Raw genomic sequence first — 26,379 nt, 5'->3', positions numbered from 1 at the left:
TAAATCTTTCTCATTTTGCATATAATCGCTTACTAAGTTGATTTTGTCTCTTCATCAAAAAAAAAAGTTGATTTTGTCTAACTTAGTCACGTACAGTAAATTAGTTGATTTCTTAATTATATTTTATTTTAAATACTAGGTATATCCCGTGCCCTAGGGCACGGACACTTGTATCAACCAAATGTTACGAAATTTATTGTTATATTTTATTGAGAGAGAGAGATTTTTGTTAGTTATTATTTTTTGGTATTACTTTTTTGTTTCTTTTCTCTTAAATTAGTTATTATTTTATTGACAGAGAGAGATTTTAATTTCTTTCTTTAACCCTCGAAATTTATTTTGTTTCTTTTTTTTCTTAAATTAGTTATTTTATTTCTAAGAAAGAAAGGATTATTATTTAAAATTGACGAAGTCATAGGGTTTTAATCTCATTTTTATATGGGAGATTTTAAGAGTCAAAGAGTCATCGTTTGCCCTAGGGTATATCCCGTGCCCTAGGGCACGGACACGGACACTTCTATCAATCAAATGTCATGAAATTTATTATTATATTTTATTGAGAGAGAGAGAGATTTTTATTAGTTATTATTTTTTTTCTTGTATTATTTTTTTGTTTCTTTTCTTTTAAATTAGTTATTATTTTATTGAGAGAGAGATAGAGAGATTTTAATTTCTTTTTTTAACCCTTGAAATTTATTTTGTTTCTTTTTTTCTTAAATTAGTTATTTTATTTCTAAGAAGGAAACAATTATTGTTTTTTAAATAGGTAACTTTATTTCTACGAAGGACTATATCTTAAATTTTGAGAGGGACTCCTAGACAATATCTCTTATTAAATAAGGATGTTTGTCCCAGTCATCGTTTTCCCTTCTGTTTTATATAATAGATGTACTAAAACTACCACTTTTGCCTAAGTTTTAGGTAAATGAAACACCAAAACAAAATGGCAGAAATGGGTCAATATGGAGTTCTACGTAATGAAATTACATTATTTTTTACGTCGTAAATTATTAATTTATTTAACAGTATTGTATTAAATGACCCTAATCTCTTTCGAATTGGTCTTTTAAGTCAATCCAAAAGCCAAATTAGAAGTTAATCGCTTTTTCTCTCACTAATTTTCCACCTTTTTCCCTTTCTTTTTTATTTCCACCATAGTACACAAAATTAGTGCTTCAAAGGACATACGTGCAATCATTTAACTTCTTACTACTACAAATCCTGATCGTCAAAGCCATTAGAACATAAATTCACGGTCAAGATTTAACCCACCATCTTTATTGAGAAAGGATTTGTTACTTGTTAAAGTGGTCCATAGCGTACGGTATCAACGATACGGATTCGGTGATGATATATGTCGGGTCCATCATTATAAAATACTCCCCCCTCGTGGCACATGCATGCGGGCCCGGATAATATCTCCTGTGGTGCTATCTACCTCATTTAACATGATGAAATCTCAGCCGTTAAAAGAAATGTAAATCAATCCCACATGGTTGGTGCCATTCTTAAGAAGTGGAACATTCTTCCTAATTGAGGTCTTTTAAAATCGCATGGCTCAAGTGTGTCAAAAAAGACAGTATAACTAACAACTCAGAAGGTTGGTCCGCACCACCATATAACACGTTATCAGCACAATTTGCTCTAATGTGTATGACATTGAGAGAGTGTGTTGTAAGACAATCTCACATCAGTGGCGAGACGGCGTGTGATGCTACTCTTAAGAAGTTAAACACCCTTCTTATTTGGTGAGGCCTTCTAAAACCATGAGATCTAGGTGTGATAAAGCGGACAATATTACTAGCAACCCACAAGGCTACTCTACACCACCTATAATATTCTACTTTTCTCTCTAGATCCAGACTGAACACATGCTCGTCCTTACTTCAGACATGATATGTCGTCCTGAGCAAAATATCAAGACTGATTTTTCTCCTTCTCACTATTTCAATCTAATGCTCGAGTAGTCTAATACTATGAATCATCTGACTTGAAACCTAAAATAATTTCAAAGCAACTATTAAGACGAGTTAGACATCACGAGTTGTATAAAAGTAAATAACTCTCGAGTCAATTTAGACAGGCAAAGTAAGATTTCAGATCTGAGTAAGAAAAAACAAACACCACTACCTAAGATAAACTGTGGGTTAGACTTAAAAATTTATTTGGTTAGGAAGAGAATCAAAATCTGGATTTTGGTGATGTTTCGAATATAGGGGTCATTTCAATTTTCAATACATATTTGTCTGACAAATTTAACGGTTGTTAGGTTTCAGTTAGATTACCAGATACCCCATTCTTGTTTAGAGTTCATGTTCCTTGGTTTCCCAAGGAGTTAAAAAATGGAGATTAATCATCTAGAGAGAGAGAGAGAGAGAGAGAGAGGGAAGATGGTTCATTTTTAGAGAGAGAGAGAGAGAGAGAGAGAGAGAGAGAGAGCTGAAAACAGGGTAAGAGCCCTTTTCATTCATTAACTTGTAAATAGTTTCATACAAACTAGTACTAATCTCTTATAGGGTTCTTCAATAAAGCCACCGCCATAAGGAAAAAAAAACTTTCTTCCACTAACTAAACCCTAAATTAAACTGATTTACACAGTATATGATTAGAACCATAAAAATTTGGAAATGGGTTTTTGATTAAGAACACAAAAAACCCTAGATTAAATTACTACTACTACTACTTAGAGATAGAAAGAAGAGAGAGAAACAGAGGTTTAACTTCATCTTTACCCATCTTCTCAAAAAAAAAAAAAACCCATCATCATCATCATCATCATCAAGGAAGAACCTTACTTTTCAGCTGAGCATTGAAGTGAGAGATTGAAAGACAAATTCTTCACAAGGAATAGTAAGACCCATATCATGATCAAACCCAAATTCTTCTTCAGCTCTTTGAAGTAAGATTTGAAACTGTGGGTGAGTTAGGAATGAAATTGGAACAATGTATCTACTTCTTTTTTCACCAACATAAACAGCAAAATGTCCTTTTGGTACATCAACTGGTAACCCTAGCTCTTCATTATTATTATTATACCCTCCTCCTGATCCTTGTTTCTTTCCTAAACTCGAACATCTCTTTAGAATTTGTTTCAATACTGCTCTTTGTGAGAATCTGTTTGATTTTCCAATTGCCATTTTAGTGAGAAAGGGTTTTTTTTGTGAGTAAATATGAAGGTAGAGAAACTTGAGCAAGAGATAGAGAGAGAGAGTTGAGAATGGTGGAGTTTGAAGGAAGAGGTGGTTGGGAATTATATAAAGTGGGAATGAGTTAGTGAGAGAAAGTGAACATGAGTTGGAGAGATAAAGAGAGTTTAGAGAGAGAGAGTTTAGAGAGAGGGAGGGGGGTGGTGGGGGCAAAGGACAAACCACAGGTTTTTTAGGGTTTGTGTGGGTTGAAGGACATGTTGGAACCAAACCCATTGGGTTTAAATGTTTTAATCACTTGTTATTGCCCCTGTTCTTAAGGACAACATGGCCCTTCCTTTCCCCCCTTTCTATCTCCATCCACCTCAATCTTAATTTATCTCACTAGCTAGGTTTAGGGTTTTTAATTTCAAGTCTCTATAATACTAGTACTAGTCATCATGTCCTTTCCCTTTCTCCAACTACAAAATTGACCCATTCTCTCCCTTTATTTTCTCAATAATGTCTATTTTTTCTCTGTTGAATATTTGGGTGTTCTTGGATTTACTAATTCCTGTTTTGTGAACTACTTTATCTCTCTCTAGTTAAGTTTCACATTTGAGTGTACTGAAAAGTACTATTTCTCTGTGGGTCTTCTTTCTCTTTTTTGTGATTCTTCTTCCTTTTCAAAACACAAGAAAAAAAAAGATATCATGATGATATCTTGAAACAAGGGAGGATGATGACTAAACAAACAATCCAATGGTCCTTACCCTACTTATGCCACCCAACTACTTGATCTAAACCACACATCCAACTTGATCTTTCTCATAAGTTTTAGTGGGACCCAAAAGAATATACTTACCACTTGTCATTCCTAGGGAGTTGAGTCACTTACTCATTAACCATGACTTTTGACTCCTCCATGACTTTTGACCCTTTAAGATTTTTCTTGTAGTAGTTCAAAATCAACAGTTAGGGCAGGCAGGGGAGGCAGGCAGTAGTTCTTCCAAACCCAAAAAAACAGTTTCTTGTTAGGCTTTATAGTTTTCTGTACTACAAAGATTCTTTTCCCTAGATTAGAGCATCTCTAATGGGACACTCAATCTCTAACACTTAGAGTGCCACATAGACTTTTTAGAATTTTTGTTAAAAAATCATCTCCAATGGAACACTTCATTAGACACTCTAATATGAGGTGGACACATTTATTATAGAGTGTGTAGAGAGAGAAACTCAAAAATGAGAGTGTCTACTTGAGACTCTCTAAGTGTTACTTTTAAGAGTTAATTCCTATATGGCCCCCTACTTTGTGACCAGCTTCCTTTATGGCCCCCTTTTTTTCGTAAATTCAAATATGGCCCCCTATTTTCAAGTAAATGTCCTAATTGTCCTTCCTATTTATAATTTTTCAAAATAAAATTAAATACATTCCACCTCATTTCCACCTCACCTCTATCTCCACCTCACATGTCTCTCCACCTCACCTCTCTCTCTCCACCTTTCTTTCTCTCTCTCTCCACCTTTCTTTCTCTCTCTCTCTCCACTTCTCTTTCTCTCTCTCTCCACCTTTCTTTCTCTGTCTCTCTCTTTCAACCTCTCCCACTTCGTCTTCCCCGGCAAGGTCGCCGGCCGGAAAATTTTCCTGCTGGCGACCTTAAAAAAAAAAAAAAAACTCTCATCTCTCTCTCTCTCTCAAAAGATTCCGGCGAAGGGGTTACCCTTCGCCGGAATCTGTTGAACCAGACCTTCAGATCTGTTCGGAACAGACCTTCGAAGGTCTGTTCCGAGCAGACCCTTTGAAGGTCTGTTCGAGCAGACCCTTCGAAGGTCTGCTGTTGAACCAGACCGGTCTGTTCTGTTGAACTAGACCGGTCTGGTTCAACAGATTCCGGCGAAGGGTTACCCCTTCGCCGGAATCTTTTGAGAGAGAGAGAGAGATGAGAGTTTTTTTTTTTTTTTTTTTTTTTTTTTTTTAAGGTCGCCGGCCGGAAAATTTTCCGGCCGGCGACCTTGCCGGGGAAGACGAAGTGGGAGAGGTTGAAAGAGAGAGACAGAGAAAGAAAGGTGGAGAGAGAGAGAAAGAGAAGTGGAGAGAGAGAGAAAGAAAGGTGGAGAGAGAGAAAGAAAGGTGGAGAGAGAGAGAAAGAAAGGTGGAGAGAGAGAGGTGAGGTGGAGAGACATGTGAGGTGGAGATAGAGGTGAGGTGGAAATGAGGTGGAATGTATTTAATTTTATTTTGAAAAATTATAAATAGGAAGGACAATTAGGACATTTACTTGAAAATAGGGGGCCATATTTGAATTTACGAAAAAAAGGGGGCCATAAAGGAAGCTGGTCACAAAGTAGGGGGCCATATAGGAATTAACTCTACTTTTAAATTTCAACCAATAGAAAATCTTGCTTTTCAACTACTTTTTATCTATTGAATTGAAGAAAGGTATGTGTATTAAATATAGACACTTTAGAGATCTCCATTGGAGACCAACAAAAATTAGAGTGTCTCTATATTGACATTTAGGAAAGAGAATTAGCCCTTGACAACTATGACTTTTAGAGTGTTTGGTAGAGTGTCCCATTGGAGATGCTCTTAGGTTAAAATGGATAATCTTTAAGTATATTTTATTGTAAGCCCATTTTCTATCTCTATGTATATAGAATGCTAGTAGTATTCATTTGTTTCTTTAGTATAATTGATCATGGGTTCACTCATATCATGCAAAATTATATTATATACTAGTTTCTTCTAAGGTTCATAATGTTATAGAGATAATTTTAAAAAATTAGTAAGGAAGTTAGAATTAAGTAGATTGTTGACCTTAAACTAATGATTTGGTGAAGAAAATGTTAAATGCCCCACAATTTTGGAACGACCAGAGACCCAGGACTGATGCAGCCACACACCACATCGGCAGGACACATTAGAGAGATAGGAGCTCGATCGGCCTACCACATGCTGAAAGCTAATGTAGTCGGCTTATCTGAGCAACCGCCCTGAGGTTGGTCTAGATTTTCCAAGATCTCTCACTCTCTATAGCCATTAAACACAATGATTGAATTAAAAGTGGTCCTTCCTTCTAAAACAAGTAAGAACAAAAGAGAAATAGTTGATATAAAGATATAAATTTCCAATCTGTATTTAGCCTAGCTGTTATAACACTTCAAAATTTATTTCCCCATGTTCTTAAAGGCCCACAGAATTATATCAACAACAGTACTCTCATTTCTATTAACTATTTCATACGGTTGTATGTCCCTTCTGTCCTCTCTCTCTCTCTTTAGATCTCTCAGGAACAACTGTAAAATTAGAAGATTTGAGATTTGAAAAGAAGGGTTTGTTGCCTGTGGCTCCACTTGACTAGAACTGAGACTTTGATTTATGAAGATTCATAAGATCATAAATAAAGAACTTACTTGTATGGAAAGTTCATCTTTTGAGTAGGATTGGGTGAAGTTGGTAAGTGGAGTACTTAAAAGTGAGAATAGGACTAGTTTCAAGGACTACTGTCATAGTCAATATTTTCCTTACAAACTACTACTTCCCCCCATGTTCAATGGAGGAGATTCAAAATGGAGGAAATTTAGTGGGGGGACCTTATCAATATTTAGCTAATCAACAAATAGGATTCAATTTTCTTCCTTCTTTGATGGGATTGGATTTGAGGTTTACTTACCCTTTTCTTGCTTTGTGTTTATGCACATGAAGGCCATGTTACTCTTGCCCCCAAACTCTTCTAATCAAGACAAAAGATTTAAGAATTTTTGAGTTCATAGAGTGAGATCATCTTAACTTCTTGAAACCACCATCACCACCTACCAACTATACTTAGGTAGTGTGTGTTATATGAAATAGTACTTGAGGTCTGAATTGACATGACTCGAATTCCAAACTGTTTCTTTTTGTCTGACTCGTCTGAATGGTGGGTCGATTCGACCATATTATTGAAGTATAATGACAAAAGATGACGATCATAAGATATGCAAAAAGATCTCCACAATATTTAGTTTTAGTAGTAGTCTTGCATATCTTCTGATCGCCCTATTTTGCAATTACACTTCAATACATATTTTGAATCCATTTGGGTAAAACAAATCAAACTCAAATAATATCTAAGAACACGTACCACCTCACCTAGTTTTCGAGTCTCTCTCTGTCTCTCTCCACTTCCTCTTCCCTCATTGTAAACAAGTTTACTTAATTAAGTGAGACATGAGAGTTGAGGTTTTTAAGGTTAATATCTTCATTTAACTCATCTGTTCTTCTGTTAATTAAGGGAAATGAAACCAGGGGTTGACTGCCCAGACTTTATAGACAAAAAGTAGACAACTACTGCTTCCATCCTTACTTCAGGGTGTACTTTAGAGAGAGAAAAGGAAGTATCCAGGAAAGTTCACATAAAGGCATTGAAAGCTAACATAAAATCAAGAGGGGTTTTTTTAGCCCCACTCAAAATTGCAATATCAAAATGACAAAAAGGAAGGATCTAGGAAAATTCAAATAAAAACATTGATGTAGCATTGCACAATCTCAACCTTCTAACAACGAGGATAGTATGCCCGGCCAGAGTATGTGGCACGACCAGATTTTAAGAGAAATTTGAACACTTTATCTCTCTAAATCCTGCCCGACCACATACCCAGGCGGGGATTCAGCCATACTAGTGCCAGCGCATAAGGTTATTTTCTATCTCCTAACAATAGTGCCCACTTGAATCCACATATAGGTTTTAAAAGAGGAACTTCATATGTTAAATTTGGATCCTGAGATGTTTTAAATATACATATAAGAATTGCATTTCGAGTTTTACAATAAGACATCTCCTAACTATTTGACATTAGAGCTCTGACAAAGCGTTTCATCAAGTTCCAAGTGTTTCAATAAACATCTTTACGGGGCTATAAATCAGGCTCTAACTTCTGCCAGTACAATTGGAAAGAAAGAACACCAAATAATAATGTGGATGAATGCATTTTTACTGACCAGACATGGGCTTCGATTGTTGTGGCTGCCCATCCATCAAAGTTAACTGTCTTTTGAGCTTGCCAATTTGATTTTGTATCTAATAAGGGAGAAATAGTAAAAGAATATCAAAGACCAATAATGTGGAGTCTCATATTGTTTCTCGACCTATACTTGAATCAAACAATGAAGAATGATTCGTTCTTACCTTTTGCCGAGTTGCTGCAAGTTTTAATAGTTCATCTGCTTCCGAAAAGTGAAGGAACCATTGGTTTAGCGGATGATCCTTTGTATCGCCTCTCTTCTTTTCATTCATACCCTCAATTGGTCCTATGATTAAATCGAAAACAAATTTATCTCCAAACAAAACTGAAAATGAAACTAAAAGAAGTTCGAATGAACAATCCACAAAAGGAAAGCTCACCCGGAGGAGGCAAGCTAATACTAGCCGGTAGTCTGGGAACAGAAACTGCAGGATGATTCTGTACACGAGCAAAGAACGCCTCTGAAGGATCACAAAAAACAATCTCATCATAAGATTCTACAACCACTGGCTTCTTGGTTGACTGTGGACCAGCCGAGTCATCCTCCGGATATAACTTCAAATGGTGATACCTGTATATTACGAAATCAACATATTACAGATTTTTCGTTTTTCATGATAAGTAACCTATCAACCTATCACTAATTTAAACTTCTAAATTTCACTAAAACGAAATAACTTACAAGTCAAGCTGCTTATCAGAAACATCATCATGGAAGAAAAGAGAGATTGCGATTTCAAATTCGCCCCAACCAGACTCAGATAACTCAAATGGTGGCGATTCCACAGTTCTAGTCGGATTATTAAAACTGGGATGTAACTGAAAAACAACTCGTTTCACCACGGCACGAAGATCTTCATTATTAGCACTACGAACGTAAACAGTCCATTTGTGCGAATGATACCTAATCGAAGCAAATTCGAATTAGAATTCAACCACATTAGCCCTAAATTGAGTATCAAATTTCTCTCTTTATTTGTTTTTATGGATTAAGAGAGTGCCACTAAGAAGATAAAACAATTATAGATCACATATATAAACTTACTCGTTTGCCTTTTTACCAAGCCAGAATGAAATAGTTCCATAAACTATTGGAACACTAATTTCAACATCTTTGAGTTTCTTGTTTGAACTCTACACACAAAAAAAAAAAAACCCTATTACAAAAGGGTAATCTCAAAACTAGGGTTTTGATCAGTTAGTATACAGAAATTGTGAGTTAGGGTTTCATGCATAAAACATTGAAAGGAACGAGTAAGAAGTGAAGAAAAAGAAAAATTTAACCTTTTTCTCGTTATCGTCAGTAGTTCTAGGACCTTTAGAACGATGTGATTTTGGGGCGGATCCACTTCCGTCTGACTGATCACCACCGCCGTGTCTCTTTGAAGATGAATTTTGAGGCATTCTGTATCTTCTTCAACAAATCGAAGTGCAATATGTTCAGAAGGTAATGATTTAGGGTTTAAATGTATTGAAAGATAGACGACGAGAATAGATTGAATTTGGAAGCTGCTTTTTTGTCTGGAGCAAAAAAGAGGGGTTAGGGTTTTGGACGGTTTTCGGTTATTCAAGAGGTTTGAAAAGTTTCAGAAAATTGGCGGAAAATCATTATATAGATCAAGTTATAATAAGGTCTCCATTTTCGAGTTTAGTGTTTGATGGATTTTTTCAATCCTAATCATATACTATTCAATAATGTTATAAGATAACAACAAAACTTTCAACAAAAAAAAAAAAAAAAAAAAAAAAAAAGAAAAAGATAACAACAAAAAGTTAATAAAATCTAAGTTCACAACCGCGACATCCTCTCAGATTGAACCGTCTACTTAAGATCGTGAATTAAGATCGTGAATTAGTACAGATAAAGTTTGTACAGATGAAGTTTGGTTTTTCCAAAGTTGATTATAAGGATAAAATTCATTTTATGAAAGAATTCAGTTATTGAAGAAGACACCCGTCACGAGCAATTATGAATATTGTCCTTGTTTTAGACACCTTATACCTAAGCCCCCGGATACGAGATTTTGTTTTTGGCAAAACTTCCACGAGCTCACGTAAAAGACTGACACTGACTAAATTTGAACTTTCACTTATAGCCCAGATCCCTGACACTCTCGAAAGCGACGTAAGACTATCACAATCCCACACCTTTAGCGAAACCGCCATCGACTCTAATACTACTTGTGACGTCCTAAGGTTTTGCAATTATAGATATTGTCTTTAGAGACAGTTGCATTAGTCATTCATTCATATGATCCAATAAATTCACAACGAAGAGTTTAATGTGTAGAGTTACAAATTATGACATGTAAAACATGGCTAAATAGGGTCATGCCCATAAGAGAGTTTAAGATTTGCTCTATCACTTGGTAACTCCTAACCAACTACAACCCATATCTTTCTTCAACCCTCTTTCCTTCATCAATTCCCTCAATTCTTCAATCTCATTCCACATACCAAAACTAGCATACAAATTTGAGAGCAAAACATAAATCCCAACATTTTGTGGATCCAATTCAAGTGCTTTTTCAAAAGCTAATCTTCCCATTTCAACATTTCCATGATCACTACAAGAACTAAGTAAAGCTCCCCACATTGAAACACAACCTCTACTATTATTCTCATTCACAAACTTCCATGCTTTCTCTAATTCACCACTTCGACAGAGCAAATCAACTACACAACTATAATGCTCAAGGTCTGGTTTTATCTCAAACTCATGAACCATCGATTCGAAATACTTTAACCCAAGACTCACATTTCCAGTGTGACCACAAGCTGATATTACCGCCACGAAAACCACTCCGTCCGGTCTTACTTTGTTTGCCATCATTAGTTCATATAATCGAATAACATCTTCAAATCGTCCGTTTCTTCCGTAAGCACCGAGCATTGAAGTCCAAAGAACAACATCTCTCTTTCTATTGCTATCTTCATTAGTTCCTAACAAATCAAATACATTTCGAGCTTTCTCGATAAACCCACATTTCCCATACATCTCAATCAATGAACTTTGTAAAAATACATCCTTTTCTATGTCAACTACTTTTCGAATCAAATTAGCATGTACCTGTTTACCCAATTCAATAACAGATAATCCAGCAGTTACTCGTAGTACAGCAGATAATGTGAAGTGATCATAATCAAGTTCTAACATGTCAAGTTTCCGAAACAAATTTAGACCTTCAACCCACATTTTAGCATCGGCTAAACCACAAATTAGCGCATTGACACAAACAATATTTTTCATAGGAATTTCATCGAACACCATGGATGCATTGCTTAGTTCTGCTAATTTCGCATAAAAATCAATCAGAGAACTACCCACATAAACATTTGATGAAAAACCTAATTTTACAACATGGGTATGCAATTGTTTACCAAAATTAACAGTTTTGATTGAAGATGAAGCTGTTAAAGAAGTACAAAGTGTGTAATTGTCAAAGATAACGTTTTTTGCTTGCATAAAAGAAGTAGTCCATAGAGAGAGAAAAGGGAAACCATGGCGGCACAAAATTGATATAATGAAATTGAAGGGTAAAGGATTGGTGGGTTTAATGGAATTAAGGAGATTGGTTAAGATTGGAAGGTTAGTACTTTGAATGTGTGGGGCGTAGGATAAGATGAGGTTGGTGTGAAGGTTAAGGGAGGTGAAGATCAAACCTGAGAGGAGTAGATGAGTGTGGATGGTTTTGGTGGTTTTCAAGTTTTTAGTTTGAAAAGAATGGTGTAAGAGACGTGTAAGAAATGGGTGAGTTTCCTTCATTACCAACCAAATTTCATCTTCAACTCTCACTCTTGTTGAGAATAAAACCACACTACTATATACAAGGCAATTTGGTGATGGAAAACAAGCTCGATATTCTGCCGAATGACGGTTGGAGTACGTGGCCTGTCAAGATTGAGAGAGAGAAAGTAAAACTAAATCCTGTCCGGACACATACTTCGGCCACGATTTGACCAGATTAGTGGCTGAGATAGAGAAACATTTTCCAATGAAAAACAACTGCGATGATCTGCTAGGCCACTATCCCTTGCTGAATATTGGTTGGGGTATGTGGGTGGTTAAGCTTTACAAACAAAAAGTAAAACACTATTGACTTATTTTTATATGTTTGTACTATTGGCTTCTAGTTAACTCGTGGCTCCAGTTCAACAACAACAAAAAAAAAAAAAAAACTCGTGCCTCCGATTGAGAAAAAAGATAAAAACAATTCAGAGACTATAATAGAAAGATGTCCGAAGAATAATCAAAATATATATCATGTAAAGTTTGTTTCTTATTCTGTCTTTTGATCAATTTCATTCTTACATCTCATTACATAGAAGTTCAAATATTTACATAAGATAACCAACGCCTAAATTTACAAAATTGGAGAGATATCTTTGTCTCTTGTATTAAACTCTTCATTACAAGGTAGTTAAATGAGAAGCAAGATCAATGAACATTTCTTCGTTGCATGGAATCGTAAGACCACCAGTTGGATGATCAAACCCAAACTCTTCCTCAGCTTGACTCGAGAGGTTTTGGAATGAAGGATGACTCAAGTACGATACTGGAACCACAAATCTCTTCTTGAATTCACTCTCTCCAACATAAACTGCGAAGTGGCCTTTAGGGACAATATCATTCAACCCTTTTGATGAAAAAGATCGACGGAAAATCTTAGAAGGTAAACGAATACCCATATCTCTTAATTAAAGTTATCAAACAAGAACAAGAATTAAGGACTAGATCTTTGGGAAGTTCTTCAAACAATGAGGTAGTAACTACTAAGAGAGAAATGTAGGTAATGAGAATTTTGTTTTGGATATGAAAGTAGTTCAATGTGTATGTGTATATATAGGAGATGATGAATAAAATTGTATGGATTTGTGGTGAAGAAACATTTGTCTGTTGAAGGTGGGTTTCTCTCCCTCTCTCTCTCTGTTGAGGGACATACTTCACATGGCTTTGCTAGTTTGCATACTCACTCATCTCTAAAATTCTAAATTCATTACTTGTGAATGATCATATGGTTGTACTCATCTGAGTACAACTTGTGGACCATTTTTGTACTGGTACTGTGTGGAACATCATGCAATAAATTATCACATGGCTCTGTTCTTCGTTTCATAATCTATCTGAGTTATCTCTGCTTTCTGTAATTCAAATACGACTTCGCCTCTTTCGACATAACATTCCCTACCATGAGAGAGAGAATTGAAATTCTATCTATATGTTTAGCTGAAACCAATTGCACTCCACAAATACAACCTGCCTTATAGATGACATGGCATATGTTATATAAGTTTTCGTCGGTATAAATACTTGTCTGTTGTTCATAAGTTGTGACTGAAGAGGCTGCGAAAACCAGTCGTTTCTTGTAGGGTTTCATGGAAAGCAAAACCATGTGAACTCACATGTAGCAGGGGGCCTACCTTCCACTGAAAATGCATATAAAAGGATATAGAAGCAACACTTCCACTCCAAACTCATCTCCATTGTCAAACCTTCCTTTTCTCTATCAACTTTTCCTAGTCTCTAATAAATTTCAATTGTTCTTCTGAAAAATGGGTTTTCTTTTGCCAAAGATCGTTCAAACAAAGCAATCTCTTAGAGTACGATCTTTGTTTGGTAAACATAAACTAGATTCGACTATAACTGATGTCCCAAAAGGTCACATTGCCATATATGTTGGAGAGAGCGAGATGAAGAGGTTTGTAGTTCCGGTGTCCTACTTGAATCATCCTTTGTTTCAAAACCTACTAAGTCGAGCTGAGGAAGAGTTTGGATTTGATCATCCAATGGGTGGTCTTACGATTCCATGTAACGAAGACATCTTCGTCAATCTAACTTCTCAATTGAATTGTTTGTGAATGAGACATTCATCATTATACTAACCCAAGAATTTGAAGGCAACCTGTTCAAGAGTTGTATGAGACGCAGACAAATAGATAGACTAACAAGATCTGCACCTATGGATGCAGGGCCGGCCCTGACTTTTGTGAGGCCCGAAGCGGATTATCTAAGTGTGGCCCTATACTTTATATATACTGCAAAATTACTTTGGCCAAATTTTTTTTTCATTAAAGATTGATTAGTCATTTAGCATGAATTTGTATATAAGTTTGGATGAATTTGCAGAAGTCATGTTTATGCAAGATTTACACGCACATTTGCACACGTTAACACATAGTTGTATAGCTTGACAAATAGTTGAAGTTTGAAAAGTGTTCACAAGATTTTTAACCAGTACCAATAGAAAAATCGACTCAATTTAATGTATGTATATATATTTATACAAAAAATTATTGATCAAACATGCATTATAAATCCTATTGAAAAAATCTTAAGAGCCTCGCCAAGGAATTAATCCATAAATTTTCGAGAATGAAAGAAAAAGTGGGAGGAGAGAGACATAAAGTGGAGATGGATAAGTCATAAGAGAGAAAAAAGAAAGAAAAAGAGAGGTGAGAGCAATGTGTGTTCGTGAGACACACCTACAAATGACCGACTTACACTTCTCTACAACACGAGTCATGTTTTAAACATTAATATAGTTTTGAACATAGAAATATTAATGAGGAAAATACTTTGAAAAGAAAGAGTAAAAAACGAAAAGAAAAAGACTTTTTTTTTTTTTTTTTGATGAGAGAAAAGAAAAAGACTTAATCAGTGAAATTATAATTTTGGGGTAAATTTGAGTATTAGATTACATATGGGGGCTTCATCAAAAAAAAAAAGATTACATATGGGGGAAATTTTATAGTTGGCTACATTTTTGGCCCAAAGTGTAAGTACCATTCCTAAAAGGAATGGAACACGCCCCGTGAAACTCAAATGCGGAAGCAAAGTGGGCCTGTGTGGGATTTAAGAATGGGTTTTAGTTGGTTAATTCGTTTTACAGGCACCCCTCATTTCTTAAGGTTGAAAACAAAAATGTGGCCCCCAAAATTTTGTGGCCCAAAGCGAGGCTTTGCTCGCTTTGGGCCAGGGCCGGCCTTGTATGGATGGAAATGTCACATTTTTTCATATTCAAACCCATTTGTAATTCATAAGTTTTTTTTTTTTTTTTTCTTCTGATAAACCATTGAAGGCATTCAGAAGATTGTAATACAACATAATCAAGAATTCAAATTTCCTAACCCAATGCCCGATTATCAAAACTTGAAGTACTATTTCTTAGTTTCCTAATTATTTTAATCGTTTTCTTAAATCGTATTTCTTAATTTCTTTATTTCAAGAAAATTCATTTTTTTAATACCAAGAAGTCTCCTACTAGTTCTGGTCGATTAAAACATGCGGCGTGAGATTATGGTAACTAAATCGTGTACTATTCAACAGAGTGGTCATTGACCAACCGTTTTGTTGGGGTCCCTCTTTATAATAAAAGGACTCCTAGTTGGAATAGGATTTCCCTTATTCCTTGTTTGGGGAAAAAATAGAAGTTTATATTTTCTCAAGCCTAAAAAGGAATTCCTATTTCTTTTGGTAAACCTCCCTATTTATCATTATAAAAGGGAATGAAAGGGAAGAGATTATACACAACAACTTCCAGAACAAAGAGAAGTCAGAGAAAGAGAGATTTCTGAAGTGGTTCTTTCAAGAGAGATTGAAAGAGCAGAATATTGGTTTGAAGAAAAGAAGATTATTAATCTTGTGAAGCAATTTAGTTTGTGGTTATCTTCTTCAACCTTTAGTAATCTAGGATTTGTTCAAATCCTAAGGAGTAAGAGATTTTATTTCTTTGTTTCTTTGTTCAGTTTATCCACCATAGGTTTGGTGAAGAGTTGTCCAAGAGTGTTTCTACACATCTTGAAGAATTGTGTAACCCATTATTTAATTATAGTGGAAGATTTCTGGACTAGGTCCCGTGGTTTTTTACCTTCTAGTTTGGAGGGGTTTTTTGCCACGTTAAATAATCTTGGTGTCTCTGCTTTTACTTTCACATCGTTCATCTTCATATTCCTGAACAAGTTAATTAGGTTGTTTTTCCTAACAAGTGGTATCAGAGCTAAGGTTGGATTTATTGATCAGAAATATGGAAGTGAATACTAATCGAATGATTAGTTTAGATGGAGAAAACTACTTGATGTGGAAAGCAAAAATGGAAGATTTGTTATACTGCAAAGACCTAGCTGCACCCATTGAAAATCACGGTACAAAACCGATGAAGATAGATGAAGAAGACTGGAAGGTATTAGATCGTAAAGTTGTTGGATTTATTCGACAATGGGTAGAACCCAGTGTTTTTCATCATGTATCAACGGAGACTTCCGCTTATAGTCTATGGAGGAAATTAGAAGAATTGTATGATCAGAAGACAGCTGCCAAAAAAGCTTACTTGTTCGAAAAGCTAGGAAAATTACAATATAAAGAAGGAACCTCAATTGCTCAACACTTGAATGAGATGAAAAGTCTAGTAAATCAGCTTTCTGCAATGAAGTTAGTTTTGGATGATGAGTTGCAGGCCTTACTTCTTCTAAATTCTTTACCAGATAGTTGGGAGACATTGGTGGTGTCTCTTAGCAATTCTGCTCCTGATGGCATAATGCGTATGAATCACGTAACAGGTAGTTTGTTGAATGAAGAAACAAGAAGGAAATCATCGTCAGACGAGTCTCATTCAGAGGCACTTGTTACAGAAAGACGGGGGAGAGGTAAAAGTAGAAAACCTCATAACCGTGATAAGTCAAGGGGGAGATCAAAATCAAAGAAAGAAGTTAGATGTTTTGGTTGTGGAAAAATGGGTCATTGCAAGAGTGATTGCAGGAAACCAAAGAAGGAAAATAAAAAGGATGATGAAAAACAAGATAATGTTGCGGCAGTTGCCTCAGGTGATGACATTATCTTACTCTCAGGTTGTGGAGACACTTGCTTAAGTATGACTGAGTCAGAACCAGAAACAACATGGTTGGTTGACTCAGGTGCTTCGTATCATGCTATTCCATGTAAGGATTTCTTTAACTCTTACATAACTGGTGACCTTGGCAAAGTCAGGATGGGAAACTTAGGTTTCTCAAAAATCGTAGGAATTGGAGAAGTGAAAATCGAGACGAGCACAGGGAGTACATTGATTCTTAAGAATGTGAGGCATATACCAGATCTTCGATATAACCTAATCTCTACCGGAGTATTAGATGATGAAGGGTACCACAGTCACTTTAGTGATGGAAAGTGGAAGCTCACAAAAGGATCAATGGTGATAGCAAGAGGGAAGAAGTGTTGTACTTTATACAGGACTCAAGTAAAACTGTGTAAAGGAGAATTGAATGCAGTTGAAAAAGATTCTTCCACTGATCTTTGGCATAGAAGACTCGGGCACATGAGCGAGAAAGGACTTCAAATCCTTGCTAAACGACAAGACTTACCGAACATAAAAGGTATAAATTTAAACACTTGTTCTCATTGTTTAGTAGGAAAGCAACATAGAGTTTCCTTTCAAAGGAATGCGTCTGAAAGAAAATCCAGTGTTTTGGAGCTCGTTTATTCTGACGTTTGTGGACCTTTAAAGGTCAAAACACTTGGTGGTGCTTTGTATTTCGTTACTTTTATAGATGATGCTTCCAGGAAAGTTTGGGCATATGCCATAAAGACCAAAGATCAGGTACTTGCAGTTTTCAAGAATTTCCACAACATGGTAGAACGGGAGACAGGAAAATCATTGAAGTGCATTCGCACTGACAATGGAGGAGAATACATCGGGTCGTTTGAAGAGTATTGCAAAACCCATGGTATTCGACATGAACAGACAGTTCCCAAAACTCCACAACAAAATGGTGTAGCAGAACGCATGAATCGCACTATTGTGGAGAGGATCAGATGTATGCTCTCAGAAGCAAAGCTGCCTAAAAGCTTCTGGGGTGAGGCAATGCGTACTGCATGTTATCTGATCAATTTATCACCTTCAGCACCATTGGATGGAGATGTAGCTGAGAGAGTGTGGGCTAGGAAAGAAGTCAGTTATGGACACCTAAGGGTGTTTGGTTGCAGGGCTTTTGTGCATATACCTAAAGATCAAAGAGCAAAGCTTGATGATAAAGCCAAGCAATGCATCTTTATAGGGTATGCAGATGAGAAATTCGGATACAGGTTATGGGATCCAGTCGATAAGAAGATTATTAGAAGTAGAGATGTGGTCTTTCTTGAAAATCAAACTATTGAGGACTTCGGGAAAGTTGAGAAGCATGAGAATCATAGTAATGATCTCATTGACCTAGATCCACATATCTCTTCTAAGGTTATGCATGATAATGCAGGTGAAGAACAAAATCATGAAGATGAAGCTCATGAAGATGTTCCTATGGGTGATGATGTTGAGCAAGAAACGGAAGTTCAACATGAACCACCAGTTGAATTGAGAAGATCGACTAGAGAGAGAGCACCATCTACCAAGTATCCTCCACACGAGTATGTGATGGTTACAGATAGTGGAGAACCACAGTGTTATGAAGAAGTCATAGATGATGAACACAAGAAGGAGTGGTTGAAAGCTATGCAAGATGAGATTGAATCATTGCATAAGAACAACACTTTTAAGTTGGTTGAAAAACCTAAGAATAAGAAAATTCTTAAAAATAAGTGGGTTTTCAAAATCAAAACCGAAGAAAGAAATTCACAACCACGGTATAAGGCACGCGTAGTGGTGAAAGGATTTGGGCAGAAGAAGGGTATTGATTTTGATGAGATTTTCTCTCCGGTGGTGAAGATGTCCTCTATACGGTTAGTATTGGGATTGGCTGCAAGTATGAACCTAGAAATTGAACAACTAGATGTCAAGACCGCTTTCCTTCATGGTGACTTGGAAGAAGATGTGTATATGGAACAACCAACAAGGTTTGAAGTTAAAGGTAAGGAACACTTGGTTTGTAAGTTAGAGAAGAGTTTATATGGGCTGAAACAAGCACCAAGACAGTGGTACAAAAAGTTTGAATCATTCATGAAGGATCAAGGGTATCACAGGACGGCTTCAGATCATTGTGTTTTCGTTCATAAATTTCCTGATGGAGATTTGATTATACTTCTACTTTATGTTGATGATATTTTGATTGTTGGTCAGGATGCTAATAAAATTAAAAGGTTAAAGAAAGAACTAAACAAGTATTTCGATATGAAAGACTTGGGTCCAGCAAAACAAATTCTTGGCATGCATATCTCTCGTGATAGAAAAACTGGAAAACTTTGGCTATCACAAGAAAGATACATTGAGAAGGTTTTAGAAAGGTTCAATATGGACAAAACAAAACCAGTGAGTTGTCCATTAGCCCGTCACTTCAAGTTGACTCGTGATCAGTGTCCATCAACTAGAAGTGAGAAAGAAGAAATGGAGAAAATTCCTTATGCTTCAGCTGTAGGAAGCTTGATGTATGCAATGGTGTGTACGAGACCGGACATTGCATTTGCAGTTGGAGTAGTAAACATATTTCTTGTTAATCCAGGCAAAGAGCATTGGTTAGCAGTGAAGTGGATTCTGAAGTATCTTAGAGGTACGTCTAAAGCTCGTATATGTTTTGGTAATGATAAGCCAGTATTAGTCGGCTACACAGATGCAGACATGGCAGGAGATGTAGACTCTAAAAGGTCCACATCAGGCTACTTATTTACATTTTCAGGGGGAGCAGTGTCATGGCAATCTAAATTACAAAAATGTGTAGCCTTATCTACTACAGAGGCAGAATATATTGCCATTACAGAATGTTGCAAGGAGATGTTATGGATGAAGAGACTGTTAGAAGAACTTGGTATGAAACAAGATAATTATGTTATTCATTGCGACACTCAAAGTGTCATCCACCTCAGTAAGAATTATAGTTTCCATTCAAAGTCCAAGCATATAAATGTGAGATACCAATGGATCCAAGATGTTCTTGAAGACAAGGTGTTGAAGATCGAGAAAATCCATACTGACGACAATGGTTCAGATATGATGACAAAACCATTACCCAAAGGCAAACATGAGCTATGTAGCAGTGTTGCAGGTTTGGGGACGGTAGGTCCCTCTTCATAAGTCGGGAGGGGGAGTTTGTTGGGGTCCCTCCTTATAATAAAAGGACTCCTAGTTGGAATAGGATTTCCCTTATTCCTTGTTTGGGGAAAAAATAGAAGTTTCTATTTTTTCAAGCCTAAAAAGGAATTCCTATTTCTTTTGGTAAATCTCCCTATTTATCATTATAAAAGGGAATGAAAGGGAAGAGATTATACACAACAACTTCCAGAACAAAGAGAAGTCAGAGAAAGAGATATTTCTGAAGTGGTTCTTTCAAGAGAGATTGAAAGAGTAGAATATTGGTTTGAAGAAAAGAAGATTATTAATCTTGTGAAGCAATTTAGTTTGTGGTTATCTTCTTCAACCTTTAGTAATCTAGGATTTGTTCAAATCCTAAGGAGTAAGAGATTTTATTTCTTTGTTTCTTTGTTCAGTTTATCCACCATAGGTTTGGTGAAGAGTTGTCCAAGAGTGTTTCTACACATCTTGAAGAATTGTGTAACCCATTATTTAATTATAGTGGAAGATTTCTGGACTAGGTCCCGTGGTTTTTTACCTTCTAGTTTGGAGGGGTTTTTTGCCACGTTAAATAATCTTGGTGTCTCTGCTTTTACTTTCACATCGTTTATCTTCATATTCCTGAACAAGTTAATTAGGTTATTTTTCCTAACACGTTTGACACGTAAAAAAGAAGTTTTTGTGTATAGCTTTTTCTCAAGTACCACAAGCAAAAAAGGAAGAAGTTGTTTTTAGTTTAAGATAAAGTGCGGACTGGGGTAATGAAGATAGAATGGACGAAAAAAAAGTGAAAATTGAAGAAAAAATGGCAACTCCCTCTCGAGAAAGAATGCCTTCTTCTCAGAATACACCAAAATGTTTTCGTGGACGTGCCACACCAATTAAAAGCTCAGGTGACACTCTAGCACTGACACTACAAAAGTGGACTTTTTGTGACGGAGTACTAAAAACCGTTGTAAAAAGAACTATGTTCGACGGAATATGCTTCCGTCAAAAATGTGAGCAATACCAACGGTTTTATATCTGAAGCATTTAACGACCCTTCTTGTCCCAATGACTTATTTGGCACCGTCATTGGATCTGAGCGAGGTGGCCGAGTCCGTTTCTTGCCAATGGGATTTCTTTGAGTGAAAAATAAATAATGATAACAAGAGACTATATAGCAAGATGCACAAAGAGTAATCTAAATATCATGTAAAGTTTGTTTCTTATTCTTTCGTTTGATCAATTCGGTCTTACATAGAAGTTAAGTATTTACACAAGGTCACCGGCACCTAAATTTACAAAATTGGAGAGATTTCCTTGTCTCTTATGTTGTTTCTTCATTACAAGTTATTTAAACGAGAAGCAAGATCGATGAACATGTCTTCGTTGCATGGAATCGTAAGACCACCCGTTGGATGATCAAACCCAAACTCTTCCTCAGCTTGACTTAAGAGGTTTTGGAATGAAGGATGATTCAAGTATGATACTGGAACCACAAATCTCTTCTTGAATTCACTCTCTCCAACATAAACTGCGAAGTGACCTTTAGGGACAATATCATTGGACCCTTTTGATGAAAAAGATCGACGGAGAATCTTAGAAGGTAAACGAAGACCCATATCTCTTAATTAAGGATTATCAAACAAGAACAAGGAGTAGATCTTTGAGAAGTTATTAAAACAATGAGTGAGGTAACTACTAAGAGAGAAATGTAGGTATGAGAATTTTGTTTTGGATATGAAAGTAGTTCAATGTGTATGTGTATATATAGGAGATGATGAATAAAATTGTAAGGATTTGTGGTGAAGAAACATTTGTCTGTTGAAGGTTGGTTTCTCTCCCTCTCTCTCTCTCTCTCTGTTGAGGGACATACTTCACATGTCTTTGCTAGTTTGCTTACTTATCTCAATATTCATTGCTTGTGAATGATCATAGTTAGTTGTACTCACCTGTGTACAACTTTGTGGACCATTTTCGTAGTGGTACTGTGTGAGACAATATACATTAAGTTATCACATGCCTTTGTTTTTCATTTCTTCATAATCAATCTGAGTAGTCCTCGCTGCTTTCTGTAATTCAAATATGACTTGGACTCTTTCGGCATATCATTCCCTACCATGACAAAGAGAGAGAGAATTGAGAATTGTATCTGCTGAAATCAATTGTACTCCATAAATACAAACTGATATTTATAGACCAGACAGATATGTTATACAAGTTATCGTTGAAATAAATGCTTGTCTGTTGCTTCATAAGTTGTGATGGAGAGGCTGCGAAAACCAGTCGTTGCTTGTAGCCTTTCATGGAAAGCAAAACCATGTGAACTCACATGTAACAGGGGGCCTACCTTCCATGGAAATACATATAAAAGGATAAAGAAGGAATACCTTCACTTCAAACTCATCTCCATTGTCAAACCTTCCTTTTCTCTCAACCTTTTCTAGTCTCAAACACAGCTTCATTTGTTCTTCTGAAAAATGGGTTTTCTTTTGCCAAGGATCGTTCAAACAAAGCAATCTCTTAGAGTACGATCTTTGTTTGCTAAACATAAACTAGATTCGACTACAACCGATGTCCCAAAAGGTCATATTGCCGTATATGTTGGAGAGAGCGAGATGAAAAGGTTTATAGTACCGGTGTCCTACTTGAATCATCCTTTGTTTCAAGACCTACTAAGTCGAGCTGAGGAAGAGTTTGGATTTGATCATCCAATGGGTGGTCTTACAATTCCATGTAATGAAGACTTCTTCATTAATCTAACTTCTCAATTGAATTGTTTGTGAATGAGACATTCATCATCATCATCATGAAAACTAATCCAAGAATTTGAAGGCAACCTTTTAAAGAGTTGTATAAGGCGCAGACGAATAGATAGACTAACAAGATCTGCACCTATGGATGGAAAAGTCACAATTAACTTTTTTCAGATTCAAACCCATTTGTAATTCATAAGTTCTTTTTCTTCTGATAAACCATTGAAGGCATTCAGAAGATTGTAATACAACATAATCAAGAATTCAAATTTCGTTACCCAATTCCCGATTATCAAAACTTGAAGTATTAATTATTTCTTAGTTTCTTTATTTTAATCGTTTTCTTAAATCGTATTTCTCTCTCTCTCTCTCTTTTTTTTTTTTTTTTTTTTTTTTTCTTATTTCAAGTAGTTCCGCTGCCTTACATTAGCTGGTATCTAGAGTTTGACGATTTTGTGGGACGGAAAATTCATTTTTTTGAACCAAGAAATCTCCTGTTCTTCTTTGATGCTACTTACATCGATCGGTTCCATTGTCAACGTCAAACCTATCGCTACTTCCTCGAACATCTCCACCAAATCTGTGCTTCATTGTTGACCCAAAACACGAAGCCTCCCTCGCATTCACACTAGAAGGAGTTTGTCATTCATCATTCTTTTTATTTTGAAATCGACAAAAACCAACGCAAGTAGGTTTTTTGCTCATTATGCGCTATCAAAGGCAAGTTTTGTGACACTATAATTGACAATGGGAGTAAGTAGAATATGATATCTTGTAAACTTTTCCCTGCTCTCGAATACTGTAGATCACCCTGAACCCTACTAGTTTGGGTCGATTAAAACATGCGGTGAGATTATGGTAACCAAATCGTGCACTGTTCAGCAGAGTGGTCATTGACCAACCGTTGGACACGTAAAAGGAATACGTGTATAGCTTTTGCTAAAGTATCACAAGCAAGAAGGAAGAAATCGTTTTTAATTAACATAAAGTGCGGAAATGGGATAATGAAGATAGAATGGATAAAAATATAGCGAAAATTGAAGAAAAAGTGGCAACTTCCCCTCTAGAACGCCTTCTTCTCAGAATACACAAAAATGTTTCTGTAGACGTGCCAGGCCAATTAAAAACTCAAGTGGTACCCTAGCACTAATTACACTACAAAAGTGGATTTTTGTGACGAAACACTACATACCGTTGTAAAAACAACTATTTTCGACGGGATATGACTCCATCGAAAATAGTGAACTATACCGACGGTTTTATATCTGAAGCATTTAAGGACCCTCCTTGTCCCGATGACTTATTTGGCACCGTCATGGGTCCAGAGCGAGGTGGCCGAGTTCGTTGCTTGCCAATAGTCAAACCAAAATTTATGGGGACGAAAGTCATTTTCTAGCATTTTTAGAGATCTAAGGTGGAAAACAAAATATCGACGGCAGATATTGAGGCAATCAAAGAGAAGATAGATGATTATGAAAGTTATGAAAGAGAAAGTGTTTATTTTTATATATAACGTATGAGAAATTCTAGTTAACTTATTATTTGAGTGAAAACAAAAGAAAGATAAAAGATAACTAGAGACTATAATAGCAAGATGTAGGAAGAGTAATCAATGCAAAGTTTGTTTCTTATTCTTTCTTTTGATCAATTTCATTCTAAGATCTCATTACATAGAAGTTAAATATTTACACAAGATCACCGGCACCTAAATTTACAAAATTGGAGAGATTTCCTTGTCTCTTATGTTAATTCTTCATTACAAGTTAGTTAAATGAGAAGTAAGATCAATGAACATGTCTTCGTTGCATGGAATCGTAAGACTACCAGTTGGATGATCAAACCCAAACTCTTCCTCAGCTTGACCTAAAAGGTTTTGGAATGAAGGATGATTCAAGTATGATACTGGAACCACAAATCTCTTCTTGAATTCACTCTCTCCAACATAAACTGCGAAGTGACCTTTAGGGACAATATCATTCGACCCTCTTGATGAAAAAGATCGCCGGAAAATCTTAGAAGGTAAACGAATACCCATATCTCTTAATTAAAGATTATCAAACAAGAACAAGAAGGACTAGATTGTAAGAGACAGTTTCCAAAAGATGGTATAGGCGGTTTAGATGGGCAGTTTCCAAAAGATGGTATAGGCGGTTTAGATGGCAAATTGGTTTTGGCAATTGGCAGTTTAGATGGTGGCGGTTTCAATTTTGGAGTCGGTTTTCAAATTGGTTACTAAATTCTCGGCTTATATTATTATATAAATAGGGGGTCTTAGAGTGCTTCAAACACATCAACACAAGCAACAACAACTCTTCTTTAGAGAGAGCTAAAGAGAGAGAGCAAGTGAGAGAGAAATTTTTTGTTCATAGTTTTGAGCGGTGTTAAATTTCTCGGTCGTCGAAGATTTAGTATAGAAGGTTATTACTATACGGTACCATCTTGGGACGAACTTGCGGGTTGTGTGAGTCGTCTTCATCTATCCTTCAATAAAGATTTCTTGTTCGCCAGAGGACGTAGGCTTCCAAGCCGAACCTCGTTAAATTCTGTTTGCATATTTGATTTTGACTTAGCTTTTCGATTAATCTTCATAATCGGATCAATTTCTAGGATAGGTTCGATAGCTTTCGCGACTTTCAGTTCTAACAATTGGTACCAGAGCCTTGTTGAGATTGAACGAAGAGAAGATGGGATCGAGAAGTGGTACGGTCAAAGCAGGGAAATATGAGATAGAGAAGTTCAATGGGAAAAAACGATTTTTCTTATTGGCGGATGCAGATGAAGAATCTGTTAATCTCGCAGAAATTACACAAGACGTTGACGGGAAAGAAACCAGGAGATATGTCAGATGAGGATTGGGAGGAGTTAGATCTCGAAGCACGGGCTACCATTATGTTGTGTCTTGAGAGGGACGTGGCGTTCCTAGTAGACGAAGAAACAACGGCGGCGGGTGTGTGGTTAAAACTAGAAAGTAGTTTCATGACGAAAACTTTAACGAATCGGGTCTACTTAAAATCCAAATTATTCACATGTAGAATGGAAGAGGGTTCTTCTATTCAGGAATATGTGAATAGGTTTGACAGGATTATCTCAGATTTGAAGGATATTGATGTTAAGGTTGAGGATGAGGACCAAGCCCTCATATTGTTACTTTCATTGCCTAAATCCTATGAGAACCTTGTTCAAACTTTGATGCTTGTTGGTGATAGTCTAAGCATGGAAGAGATGAGAAATTCGCTATTAGCGGATGACCTTCGTAAGGTTGCTACTAGCTGTATGGCGTCGGGTGGAGTAGACAAGGAACAAGCACAAGGGTTGTTTGTAACGAGGGGGAGGAGTAATGAAAGGGGAAAGGGCGGGAAATCTAGATCCAAATCTAGAGGCTCTTTAAGAAAACGTGCTTTAGTTGTGGTGAGCTTGGCCACTTTAAAGCGGCTTGTCCAAAGAGAAAGTTGAAGTAAAAGAACGAAGGCTACAAGGAGAAACAAGAGATGCAAGAGGCGGGATATGTGTCAGAAGAGGCGGACG

The 26,379-nt window shown here is 36.4% G+C and overlaps 6 protein-coding genes and 1 pseudogene across 8 annotated transcripts; 2 read left to right on the top strand and 5 right to left on the bottom strand.

The window, feature by feature from the left end:
* Positions 1 to 2,435: 2,435 nt before the first annotated feature.
* LOC147541279 (protein SMALL AUXIN UP-REGULATED RNA 51 pseudogene) lies at positions 2,436 to 3,797 on the bottom strand (annotated as a pseudogene). Its single transcript, XR_015224241.1, has one exon. The product of XR_015224241.1 is annotated as a protein SMALL AUXIN UP-REGULATED RNA 51 pseudogene (transcript).
* Positions 3,798 to 7,846: 4,049 nt separating this feature from the next.
* On the bottom strand, positions 7,847 to 10,357 carry LOC147541278 (transcription initiation factor TFIID subunit 14b-like). The gene is made up of 7 exons (XM_086634092.1): positions 9,897 to 10,357; positions 9,414 to 9,846; positions 9,175 to 9,263; positions 8,812 to 9,033; positions 8,510 to 8,700; positions 8,294 to 8,415; positions 7,847 to 8,185 (listed from the first exon to the last, which is right to left on the bottom strand). The coding sequence occupies exons 2-7, from the start codon at positions 9,531 to 9,533 to the stop codon at positions 8,099 to 8,101; spliced, it is 831 nt and encodes a 276-aa protein (XP_086490218.1). The 5' UTR covers positions 9,534 to 9,846; positions 9,897 to 10,357; the 3' UTR covers positions 7,847 to 8,098.
* LOC147541277 (pentatricopeptide repeat-containing protein At3g14330-like) lies at positions 10,349 to 12,017 on the bottom strand. 2 transcript variants are annotated; one of them, XM_086634089.1, is made up of 2 exons: positions 11,511 to 12,017; positions 10,349 to 11,417 (listed from the first exon to the last, which is right to left on the bottom strand). In XM_086634089.1, the coding sequence occupies exons 1-2, from the start codon at positions 11,893 to 11,895 to the stop codon at positions 10,492 to 10,494; spliced, it is 1,311 nt and encodes a 436-aa protein (XP_086490215.1). In that variant the 5' UTR covers positions 11,896 to 12,017; the 3' UTR covers positions 10,349 to 10,491. The 2 variants fall into 2 exon arrangements, with proteins under 2 accessions (XP_086490215.1, XP_086490217.1); XM_086634091.1 differs by having other exon boundaries at positions 10,349 to 12,017.
* A 1,603-nt stretch (positions 12,018 to 13,620) lies between these two features.
* Positions 13,621 to 14,090, top strand: LOC147541276 (auxin-responsive protein SAUR21-like). The gene has a single exon (XM_086634094.1). The coding sequence runs from the start codon at positions 13,683 to 13,685 to the stop codon at positions 13,986 to 13,988; it is 306 nt and encodes a 101-aa protein (XP_086490220.1). The 5' UTR covers positions 13,621 to 13,682; the 3' UTR covers positions 13,989 to 14,090.
* Positions 14,091 to 21,306: 7,216 nt separating this feature from the next.
* On the bottom strand, positions 21,307 to 21,907 carry LOC147541275 (auxin-induced protein 15A-like). The gene has a single exon (XM_086634099.1). It carries the CDS (start codon positions 21,718 to 21,720, stop codon positions 21,442 to 21,444), a length of 279 nt encoding a protein of 92 aa, XP_086490225.1. The 5' UTR covers positions 21,721 to 21,907; the 3' UTR covers positions 21,307 to 21,441.
* Positions 21,908 to 22,489: 582 nt separating this feature from the next.
* On the top strand, positions 22,490 to 23,136 carry LOC147541274 (auxin-responsive protein SAUR21-like). Its single transcript, XM_086634093.1, has one exon. The coding sequence runs from the start codon at positions 22,579 to 22,581 to the stop codon at positions 22,882 to 22,884; it is 306 nt and encodes a 101-aa protein (XP_086490219.1). The 5' UTR covers positions 22,490 to 22,578; the 3' UTR covers positions 22,885 to 23,136.
* A 1,315-nt stretch (positions 23,137 to 24,451) lies between these two features.
* LOC147541273 (auxin-induced protein 15A-like) lies at positions 24,452 to 24,889 on the bottom strand. Its single transcript, XM_086634098.1, has one exon. It carries the CDS (start codon positions 24,887 to 24,889, stop codon positions 24,611 to 24,613), a length of 279 nt encoding a protein of 92 aa, XP_086490224.1. The 3' UTR covers positions 24,452 to 24,610.
* Positions 24,890 to 26,379: the final 1,490 nt, after the last annotated feature.

Source organism: Eschscholzia californica, unplaced genomic scaffold (genome assembly GCF_041429995.1).
Source record: "Eschscholzia californica isolate CP2 unplaced genomic scaffold, dmEscCali1.0.p SCAF_4, whole genome shotgun sequence".
In the NCBI taxonomy this organism is placed as follows: Eukaryota; Viridiplantae; Streptophyta; class Magnoliopsida; order Ranunculales; family Papaveraceae; genus Eschscholzia; species Eschscholzia californica.
The sequence above is the reverse complement of the archived record's forward strand: the minus strand, read 5'-3'. Positions and strand labels throughout refer to the sequence as shown.

Excerpts from the sequence above, each read along its gene's own strand:
- LOC147541273 (XM_086634098.1), bottom strand. The coding sequence starts at position 24,889 with ATGGGTATTCGTTTACCTTCTAAGATTTTCCGGCGATCTTTTTCATCA.
- LOC147541274 (XM_086634093.1), top strand. The coding sequence starts at position 22,579 with ATGGGTTTTCTTTTGCCAAGGATCGTTCAAACAAAGCAATCTCTTAGA.
- LOC147541275 (XM_086634099.1), bottom strand. The coding sequence starts at position 21,720 with ATGGGTCTTCGTTTACCTTCTAAGATTCTCCGTCGATCTTTTTCATCA.
- LOC147541278 (XM_086634092.1), bottom strand. The coding sequence starts at position 9,533 with ATGCCTCAAAATTCATCTTCAAAGAGACACGGCGGTGGTGATCAGTCA. Across the intron at positions 8,701-8,811 it reads TCTGATAAGCAGCTTGACTT|GTATCACCATTTGAAGTTAT; the intron begins GTAAGTTATTTC and ends CGTAATATACAG. Across the intron at positions 8,416-8,509 it reads TATTAGCTTGCCTCCTCCGG|GACCAATTGAGGGTATGAAT; the intron begins GTGAGCTTTCCT and ends ATTTAATCATAG.
- LOC147541276 (XM_086634094.1), top strand. The coding sequence starts at position 13,683 with ATGGGTTTTCTTTTGCCAAAGATCGTTCAAACAAAGCAATCTCTTAGA.
- LOC147541277 (XM_086634091.1), bottom strand. The coding sequence starts at position 11,895 with ATGAAGGAAACTCACCCATTTCTTACACGTCTCTTACACCATTCTTTT.